The 9,835-nt window shown below is 50.8% G+C and overlaps 3 protein-coding genes across 3 annotated transcripts; 2 read left to right on the top strand and 1 right to left on the bottom strand.

The window, feature by feature from the left end:
- Positions 1-149: 149 nt before the first annotated feature.
- COCSUDRAFT_41610 (hypothetical protein) lies at positions 150-1,546 on the top strand (the record flags this gene model as incomplete). Its single annotated transcript, XM_005647831.1, has 4 exons — positions 150-282; positions 706-786; positions 1,011-1,091; positions 1,470-1,546. 4 exons carry the CDS (start codon positions 150-152, stop codon positions 1,544-1,546), a joined length of 372 nt encoding a protein of 123 aa, XP_005647888.1.
- Positions 1,547-2,402: 856 nt separating this feature from the next.
- On the top strand, positions 2,403-5,267 carry COCSUDRAFT_41609 (hypothetical protein; the record flags this gene model as incomplete). The annotated part of the gene is made up of 8 exons (XM_005647830.1): positions 2,403-2,460; positions 2,624-2,724; positions 2,866-2,984; positions 3,250-3,323; positions 3,522-3,571; positions 3,961-4,114; positions 4,786-4,993; positions 5,246-5,267. The coding sequence occupies 8 exons, from the start codon at positions 2,403-2,405 to the stop codon at positions 5,265-5,267; spliced, it is 786 nt and encodes a 261-aa protein (XP_005647887.1).
- Positions 5,268-6,121: 854 nt separating this feature from the next.
- On the bottom strand, positions 6,122-9,315 carry COCSUDRAFT_41608 (ARM repeat-containing protein; the record flags this gene model as incomplete). Its single annotated transcript, XM_005647829.1, has 8 exons — positions 6,122-6,319; positions 6,807-6,965; positions 7,414-7,617; positions 7,939-8,114; positions 8,422-8,524; positions 8,732-8,779; positions 8,894-8,979; positions 9,078-9,315. The coding sequence occupies 8 exons, from the start codon at positions 9,313-9,315 to the stop codon at positions 6,122-6,124; spliced, it is 1,212 nt and encodes a 403-aa protein (XP_005647886.1).
- Positions 9,316-9,835: the final 520 nt, after the last annotated feature.

Below are 9,835 nucleotides of genomic sequence, written 5' to 3'. Positions count from 1 at the left end.
CACGCCGCTGCGCGATGACGGAAGAGGGAACGTTCAACATGTGCAGACCAGCACCTGTATTATAGGACTGCAACCAGACAGCCCAGCTATAACCTCACAGCTGAAGCAACTTTCCTTTCCAACTCAGAAATATCCAAGTAAAAGCAAAAATGGCTTCCAGACTCACGTTGAGGACAGTGGCGCGATCGCAGACGCTATGGACACGGCCCGTCTCGACATCGGGTGTGCGCGCTGCTGACAAGGACGACAAGAGCATGTATGACAAGGTCAAGGACAAGGCTGGTGAGCTATTTCCTCATATAAATTTCAGACGGTGTACTCCTGTAGGAGCACCCACAATTGATCCTGCTTGTGCAATGGTGTGCGGCTGATGACATTCCGCAGTCTCACTTTGGAGCAATCATTTCTTTTTTATCGTCGTTTTTGCAGTTGAGCTCCAAATGAATTAAGTCTCAAAAGCTATATTATGGATGGCAAAGGTTGCTTGCGAGAATCGATAGATTCTGAGCGTACCTGCTCATCAGCTGCCGAATTGTGACGTCTTGAGTTTCTGTCTGGCCACGACCGTTCTCCTGTTGTCGCGAAGTATACGGGGTTTGCAAGTACAATTTTGAGGATTTCTCACCTCTTGTGAATGGCAATGGGGCTTGCCATGTGCAAGTCAGTTTGAGTGTTTGATGATTTGATCTAAAATTGTCTGTGCAGGTGAGGTCCTGGAGAATGTAGGACAGGCGTTCACCGAGAGCGGCAAGGTCGGCAAACAGTTCACAGAGGACGGCAAAGCAGGTGAGATGCTTGCCTAGCCACCACCTCCAACAGGGTGCATCTTCCAGAACTGATCCCCTTCACTGTAGAGCCACTGCAGCACAAGGCATGGGCGATTTGCATTGTGCGATCCCCAGTCATCGTAAAGTTCTAGAAGCACAAGGCATGAGTAATCTGCAGTGTGTGATCCCTAGTCATTGTAGATTTCTAGCAGGACAAGGCACGAGCGCTTGGCATGCGTGCAGGCGGCACAGCTGAGGAGGTTGGGGGCCCCTTGGACAAGGATGGAAAGGTTGGACACCAGTTCACAACAGATGGTGCAGTAGGTAAGCTCCCCGCACTGCGCACTCTGCGCAGCCTGCATCTGAGAGCATACCTTCTGAGCAACCAAGCATGCTCTTGTGCTCGGGCCGGCATACAATGGTGTGTTTGTTTCTCTGCCATGCTAGCAGGTATGATGAGGTTTAGGGTCCATTTTGGTGATTTGGGACTGAAGTAAATATGCCGTAATTTGGCCGTGATAATTTACGGCATGTGAGCATCTGAGCAAGCTCCTGTGTTCGGCTCTGCATGCGGTGTTATTCCCAAGTGCTCTGGCCTGCCAGCAGATCTGTTGAAGCTGTTGCTGAGAGAAAGATGCTGAAAAGACACAAGACCGCTGGAGATGCTAGCACTAATGGTATCCTAATGCACTGTGATTGCAGGTGGCAGGGTTGAGAAGGCAGCAGAGAAGACAAGGGAGGCGGGCAAGGACGCGCAGAAGGAGGCAAACAAACACTGAAGTCTTTTCTAGGAAATTCTTGTAGCAATGTCAATGCAGCCTCAGTTTTTTACATTGCTGATTGTACTTCCCTGAATGCGCTGCATGCTAAGTGGGTCACCACTGCATTTGCCCCATCCGCAGCAAATGCATGCCTTGCTGCATCAGCTGAGCGCACAATTCCCCTGGCACTCGTGTCAGGGATGTGCCTATGATGCGTGGGAATAGAACTTATGCAACACCATAGGAGAAGGAGTGTCTTGTCCAGTGTGAAGTTCTAGGAGGGCTAGCACGGAAGTCCCATACTATGATGTCCCGTTGGCGTCCTTGGAATTGCTTTTGTACAGACCAGTGACATTTGCTGCTGCTACTTTTCATGGAGACAGCAGTTCACTGCCTGAGTAGCAGCTGTCTTCATGCTCGCATGTAACCCCTCTTGCTAAGGAAGTTGTGTGCAATTGCAGCTTGCTGAGTTGTGACAGCACTGTTGGCAGAACGTTTCTGGTGCACTTATCTAGGTGTTGCTATTTACCAGCTTTGCTGAGTGGATCATTGCATGTCCAAAGGCTCCATTGTTCTGTTCTGCTCTGGAGGTACTGCTTTGGAAGGTACCTTTCACTCAGACAGATGTTTTGAAAAACATGAGAAGGGGGTAAATGGAGGGGGACAAAGAAAAAGGAAAGAGGGTTTCTTGTACGGACAGCTCGTAAACATTGCGACTCGCGCCAATGTTGGCATCTCATCGTCCATCGTACGACTCTGGCAATTCTCGAAGTAGTGGTCAACCGATCAGGTAGAAGGCGCTCCTTGACTTCGGCTCGCGCAACTCAATTGCCAGTGTAGGCATTGGAAACCCATCGCGGCGTCGTTGACAGCTATGTCGTCCACCACGCCCATCATCCCGGACTTGAAGGGCAAGCGAGTTCTTATCACAGGTATGTTACCTCGTTCCACCCACGTTCAATCACCTTCTTAATGTGGTTGCAGCAGTTCTTTTCAGGGGCATCGGCCCAGTCTTCTTTCCGAACGAATTGTTCCACGTCAAAATATCTTTTTACCCATCAGATATTTCCCATCCCTTCGTCTTGTGCATGACAGGTGGCTCTTCGGGCATCGGCAAAGCGGCTGCGTTTTCTTTCGATGCAAACAACTGCAAGGTTGCGATCCTAGGCAGGAGGCTCGAACGCTTGGACGCAGTGGTAAGATATACCCATCATTGTTCCGTTCGCTGCTTTTCTTGTGCTATATGAACACATTCTAGGACTTGTTCGAGTGCGAAACCGACGCGTACATTGATCAACCTCTACCTCACAGAGTCTCGTGTGCACATGCATTCACAGTCGAAGCAGCTGAAGCATGGGGTGTCGATTGTGGCGGACCTGACGAAGGAAGAGGACATGAAACGCGCCGTCAAAGAGACCATTGAGAAACTGGGTGGCCTTGACATCTTAATCAACAGGTGCATGCATTGCTGACTCTCCCCTGTGGCTGGAATATCTGTGTGCACTCTCAAGTAGAGATTCTCAGGTGCACTACAGTTTTCCATTGCAGCTTCAAGGGGGGCACAGCAGAAGCGTCAACCAGCCAGTCACATTACATTGCAGCAAGCAACGTAAGGCTGATCCGGATTGAGGGTGGCTGCCTAAAAGATGTTGTAAGGTTGGCAACCAAAAATTAGGCGCTGGTGAACATGGTCACTGAGAGTAATTCTTTGTGCTGCGCAGCGGCGGGGCTTCCACAGGGCTGCCGGGCGACGACGAGGCGGCCTTCATAGCAGAATTCAAGCTGCACGTCACAGGTGTCTTTCTTGAATCTCCCACAGTGGCTCATTATTTGGCAGAGTCTGCATTGGCTGGTTCAGCGCATCGCAAAGGCCTCTGCATGATGAATTCCATCGTGTGATGGGCACGGGTTACAGCTCATGCGCATGTGCAAAGAGAGGTGCACCTGTAAAGGTGGATGCTTTAAAATGTTCCCCAATAACAGTGTAATGCAGGGAATCTGACGCTCATCAAGGCAGCAGAGGAGGAGCTCATCAAGAACAAGGTGGGCACCTCCTGATGGTGATGTGTGTGGCAGATCATTTGAATCTGCGGTGTATGTCATCTGCTGTGTAAGCTCTGAGCCTGGGCAGAATCTTGGCTGTACATTTGACCTGAACCCGGGTCGCTGAGACAATTAAGTCCCTATCTCAGCGCGCGCCTAGGCACTGTTGGCGCATACTGACTTTCCAGCTGCAGAAGGATATCAGCATAGGGATGCAGCTAGGAGGCATCTTTAGGATTCTTACAGCGGAGGCATGCGATTGTTTATTGTTGTTTCACGCTGATCTTGCCAGGAGGCCAGGTCATTTGCAGACAGGCTGCAGCTAAGAAGCGCACCATCTGTTCCTGTACAGCAGTGATGTCTCAGGAAGTGTAATTTGCATGCCACAGGGCTCAGTGGTCAACATTTCTTCTGCGATCGCCATAATGCCTGCGGTCGGCTTCCTGACTTATGGCGTGGCCAAAGCGGCTCAAGACAAGCTGACCAGAGACCTGGCCTTCCAGTATGCCCCCAAGGGCGTGCGCTTCAACTCCCTTCTGCCAGGTGAGTGTATCCTCAGCCCTCTGTGACACTAGTGTCCTCAAGGCATTCCCTGGTTGAGTCATGTTACCGAGAGCGGCCAAGAAGGAGACAAGGAAGGGACTTGTTGTCATGTACTTCCAGAATTGTGGCCTGCCGAGCAAGTCTGCGCATTCTCAAGCTGCAAGTTTCAAGTGCTACCCCGCAATGTATGCTCCTAGGCAACGGAGAGCAAGGCTAAAACAGATGTAGGGCTTTGGTGCCAGCCAGTTGCATGCCAAGATCCGGGTGATAGATTTTTTGCATGCGTGGGGTGTGATTCCAGGATTCAGTCAATTGGATTCCCGATGTGGGCTTAACAGCCCCTGAGTTGTAATGCATGGGTGATCAACACCGATCTGCATGACGGCAGGGCAATGCATGTCATACTGCAGGGGATAGACTTCCTGCAATATACTACAAGCTCAGAATGTGAATGAGCAGCGTGTGAATTGCATTGGCCCCGGTTGGCGGGGGGCGGTACAAATACTGAGCACCGTGCCCACGGTTGATTGGGTCTTGCTTGGATCTGGCGAGTCCAACAAGGGGTAGGAATTTTGCAGCCTCTACAAGAAGCTTGTCTGCAGACGCACCTTGCCTTTGGCACTGCCTGGCAGGAAAAGTGTGTAATAATAATAATAATAATTGCATTGCAGGTGTGATAAACACAGAGCTGTATGATGGAATGGCAGAGGCCAAGGGTGTGCCCAAGGCTGATCTGATGGCGGGTCTGGGGACCACCCACCCGCTGGGTCGCGTGGCAGAGCCGGAGGAAGTTGCTGCTGCAATTGTTTTCCTGGCGTCCAACGCCGCATCCTTCATCACCGGTGTCAACCTGCTTGTGGATGGCGGCATGACCCTCGGGTGAGTGCAGGGCGTACGGGAGTATATAGGCCAGGGAACTTTCCATGTTCTTCCACTAGCATCTCCAAGGCACAGGCATGGCTATCATGAGGTTTGGTCAACAAGGTTCCTAGGTTTAACAAGTTGTGCTTGCAGAGATATAGTAGTTCTGGCTTTCATTTTTGTGGTTTCGGTCTATCACAGGCCTGCTAAAGACTTGTCTCTGCACCAGCAATTTCTGGCTGACTATGAGGATTTTTTGCGCTCGCACAGGTACTGGTTCAACAAGGGCTGACCCTGAGATTGAGGCGAGACATGCGCATTGCAAATGCGGGTATTTGTATTGAAGCAGGTGCAGAAATGCCCTGCTTGTCATTCTGACGCATAATCCAAATAATTTCTCTAGCTGTGAACAAAAGTTCGATGGAACTCTAATTCTCCAGGACACCTTTGCTGCACCATATCGACCGAATCTGGTGCTAAAATGTATCTGAACTGCTCTCTTGAATTCAAGTACTGTGAACAGTCTTGCAAATACAGAACTGTCGGGCAAATCTTTGGTTGTGTAACAAGTGGTCTCTAATGACACCCAGCACGAATGGGCAATGACTCATCGCCCGTCATGCTTCCCCCGCACATGCCATGCATGCACCTGCCATCCGCTTGCGCATACATACAACAAGAACAGCAGAGTTGTGGACTGGCGCACATATCACCATTCAGATAATGATAACAACTGATCAACTCATAACTATATGTATATTTACTGGGCCGCGGCATGGATCTTCAAAGTGTGCTAGCAATTATGGCGCTTACATGATTTTTACCAAACAACTGATCAAGACTGCTCACAGTGACCTTGAGGTCTGTATTGTAAGGGCAAACTTTCCACATTGAAGATGTGATTACTCTACGCGGTGTCTGCGTGGGGAATGTATCGTTTAGAGCCAGCTGGCATTGCTCGTGTAAATACTCTCCGGATTTATTCTTCATTTGTTTGCACCGGTGGCAATTTGTGTCCCAGGCTCAATCTTACAAACCAGATTGCTGCCCTGCATGTGCCCGAATAGGGCAGCAATTGGACATCTAACTCCCCATCTTTATGAAAGATACCTGATCAGGCTGCCACTGATCTCACTGCCCGCATGCTCACAGCTCGTTCTTCTGGCCTCCCGCCTCGCTGTCATGTGAATGCCCATTCCTGCTGCTGCTGCTCTGCATGGCTTGCCGCATGCTGTGCACCTCCTCTATCAGTTTCTGCACATCTTCCATGTACTCTGCATGCTTTGCTGAGTCGCCTGCTGCTGCCTTCATCAGTGCCTGCAGCCTGTTTGTCGGGTCCGCGCCCTGCCAACCCCACACAGGACACACACTTCACCATTTGCTTTTGCAATCTGATTGGGAGTGGTAGGATATATTGCCTTAGCATGCTCTTGGCAAATTCAGGCCTTGAGATTCTGAAAAGCAGCTGAAGGACTGCATGGGATTGCTATCTGATCATGCTACTCAAACAAAGAAAATGCACCAGAGTGCAAAAGGGCAACCAAAGCACACAGAGGTTTGCAAGCATTCCCCCTTTCGGAGGCTGCTAGCAGGACAGTTCTGGCAGGCCACTACTTATAACTGTCCAGCATGCAGCTGTCTCCCTGAACAGTCATCTTCACTTCAATTGCACACCACGTGATGGCCGCTGTGCCCATGTGAGCCATTCTGATTCTGCGCTGTAAATTCTCTTTTCCAAAGTGTACGGTGCTGGGTTCATACAGGGGCTATTAGTCTCTCAAAGGACTACGCAGCACTTTAAAAGCTGTTGTTGGCGCAGCTGTGACCGCACCTGGAAGAGTTGTGAGGCGCCCGGCATGTGCATGAGGGCTTTCAGTGCGAGCAGCGCCTTCTCAGTCAGGTCCCAGTCATCCGCGCTCAGCTGCTGCTCAATCTCCCTCAGCAGCGTTCTGCCCCGCTCCGGCAGCGCATACAAATGCTGCGCTGTGTCCTGCATCCAGATGTGCCACAAAGTCCTCTGAGCAGGGTCTGGCTGAGCGTTTGCATGAGACCTCATGCAAGCGTTCACTTGAGAAAGTCCCCTTGAGAATTTCCTATGGTAGGAATGCTTTTCCAGCATCATTTCAGTGCCGCATCTGCATAATGAAACATTCCTGATTCTGCTACACAGACCTGGAAATGTGCTGCATACGCACTTGAGATTCGTAGACCGTCTTCGAAATTATATGGAGAAGTGTATGTTCACGACTGGACTTCAATTTGAAGTGCCTCTCCTGAATACAGCATAAAGCAACCAACTGTGCAGGAAGGTCTGTCACTAGATCTGCTGGCAAGAAAAATCTGGTGACAAGCCCGCAGCGGTTCGCATTCAGGTCAAGAGAGGATCACTGAGAAGGGACGAGAACAGGTGGGAAGGTGATGTCAGGCTGAGGTGGCACCTGGTGGTGCGCCAGGTCAGCGATCATGGCGAGGGCCTTGCGGCGCACGTTTGGGGGCGTGTTGTGCCCTGCCAGCAGCCGCTGCAACGTGGCCACCCCGCCCGACTCCAGAAAAGCGCGCCGGAATTTTTGGTTCCCCAGCAGCTTGCTCAGCGCGTACAGCCCCTTGCTCGCTGTGTCGTCCCTGGCATCCAGCTTGATCACCTGTGCAGATCACACCTTGATTCAAGTTTGAACAACAATGGGCCATCGCACCAGACAACACTTTTCTGGCCTTGAGATGGACAGATCTGGGGCAAAAGCATTCCAGACATCGCATAAAAAATGTCCAGCTGGTTGAGTAGTGGGCTACTCTTTGTCTGCCAGGATCCTGGTTGCCAAATCACTTCCCGCACCTTTCTTCACCATCCAACTCTATAAGCAGGTGCGAATGGTGACAGCAACTTTAATCAACGCTACCCAATGCAATCACCAATGGCGTGCTTCAAAGACAGCTGTCCACAATGCAAGCAGTCATGTTTCGACCTGCAACAACTTTTCCAGCATGTCCTGGCCGCACAAGTCCCACAGCCGCTGCTGGAACTCCTCGTTGTTGGATGCTGCCACGGCCAGCGCATTTGCAGCTGCGGCCCTCAGCGGCCGCGAGTTGTGCTCGCCCAAGGCGCCCTGCAGCATCTCGAAGCCGCCCATCTTGTGCAGATCTACACAGAGGGGCAGGCCTGTCAGCTCTCCTTCTCATTAGGAATCATCTTGCTCTTGGGAGAAGACGATCCGTCATGCGGACGGCCAAGGCCACCAGCAATGTGTCTGAGGCTGCGCCTGTATAAGGGGCTAGACTGTGACTTCCTCAGTGAGGCGAATGGCAAAGAAGCACTCAGTCCAGATGAATAAGGTGACAGGAACTCCTAAAAAATATTGACGTGAGTGATCAAGACCGAGTCGTGACGTATTGCAGGTTTGCATGCATGCTTGCACTGGCAGGTAGGTTGCAGCAGCAAGGCAGCCCACCATTGGCGTTGTCGACTGGCTCCAGCAGGTATGACAGCGCCTCGAAGGCCTGCAGGCGGGCATCCTCGCCCGACACAGCATCATTGATTATATTTGTTGCGGCCTGCAAACACCCATGCCCTGCCTCAGGGCTCTGCTCAACGTGATCAACTCTCCTGGTCAAGTTCAATATTGCTCAAGAAGGGTATTTCACAGACATGCACCTGGTGCCTGCACTTGTACAAGGCATGCATCACTATGTGGTGGTGATGATCAAGCATATAAATGTCTGCATGCTGCTCCGGGGTGAGGGGCAGGTCATTGGCGCTACCTTCATCAACTCTGCTTCTCCAGGTTCCTTTCGCAGGTACTCAATCGCCTGCCCACAGCACATACATACAATGGTGCATGCATTCTTTGGCTTAGCAAGCAAATTAGGTCAACCAAAATGGTCCAAGACGGGCGGAAACTGAGACAAGGTCAGGCGAATCACCTCCTCCACCTCTTTCTTGCGCTCTGCGGCGTCCTGAGGTACCTTGCCACTGGCAGCCTCCTTCAGGACCTTGGGATCACTGTGCTCTGTATGCAAAAAGAGACGGTTAAATCATTTTCAGACCTTGTAACATCATTTACATGTATCCCACCGACAAGAGCTCGGCAAGCGTGGAAGTACTCACTGATTGCCCAGTGCAGGAGGTCCTGGAGCTCCTCCTTGTCAGGCATCGCTTGAGCAGCTGCCTTATTGATGTCCACTGCCTCGTATGTGCCTGAGACTTGAACGCTGCCATTGTGCAGGACGTCCACTTTATCTAATCTGCCATCATGTTGGGGCTTGACCTCATCAATGCCATGGCTCAGAGGGGACAATAGGACCAGCAAGGCTGACAGCCAAGCAGCATAGAGCATGGCGTTCATTGTGATTGAGAGTTCACAGATGGATCGTGATTTCTTGGGACATCACATTTTGTAAAGAATGTTGTGCACAAGAGGTGGAGACTCCCAATATGGGGTCCTATGAGAACGCCTTATCACTATTTATCAGGATGAGTGTACCAGCAAAAACTTGCCCAACGGTAGTGCTAAATATCGGATTCTGCTACAAGTGCAGAGAAGTAATGAATCGATACATACGGTAAACAGTTTTCCGATCGCACAATCGCCGACAACAGTACGTCTTCAGGTCCGCGTTGCCTCAGCAGATTGGCAAGAAGGATTAATATCGCAATAGGAAATTCAATGCCTCAGATAAGGATTGTTATTTGAAGAGACAAGAAAACCTCCTGCAGACTCATCCTGGACAACAAGCCTAAGCCCAGCTGGGCAGGGCAGCTTCCAGTCGAGAGGAAGCCAGGGAATGGAATGTGAGGATGATCTCGCCATACAGTTTGCGAGGAGAAAAGAAAAAAGTATGCAATATTTAATGTTTGCGGTATCA

The sequence above is a fragment of the Coccomyxa subellipsoidea genome, assembly GCF_000258705.1.
Source record: "Coccomyxa subellipsoidea C-169, whole genome shotgun sequence".
Classification (NCBI taxonomy): domain Eukaryota; kingdom Viridiplantae; phylum Chlorophyta; class Trebouxiophyceae; family Coccomyxaceae; genus Coccomyxa; species Coccomyxa subellipsoidea.
The sequence above is the reverse complement of the archived record's forward strand: the minus strand, read 5'-3'. Positions and strand labels throughout refer to the sequence as shown.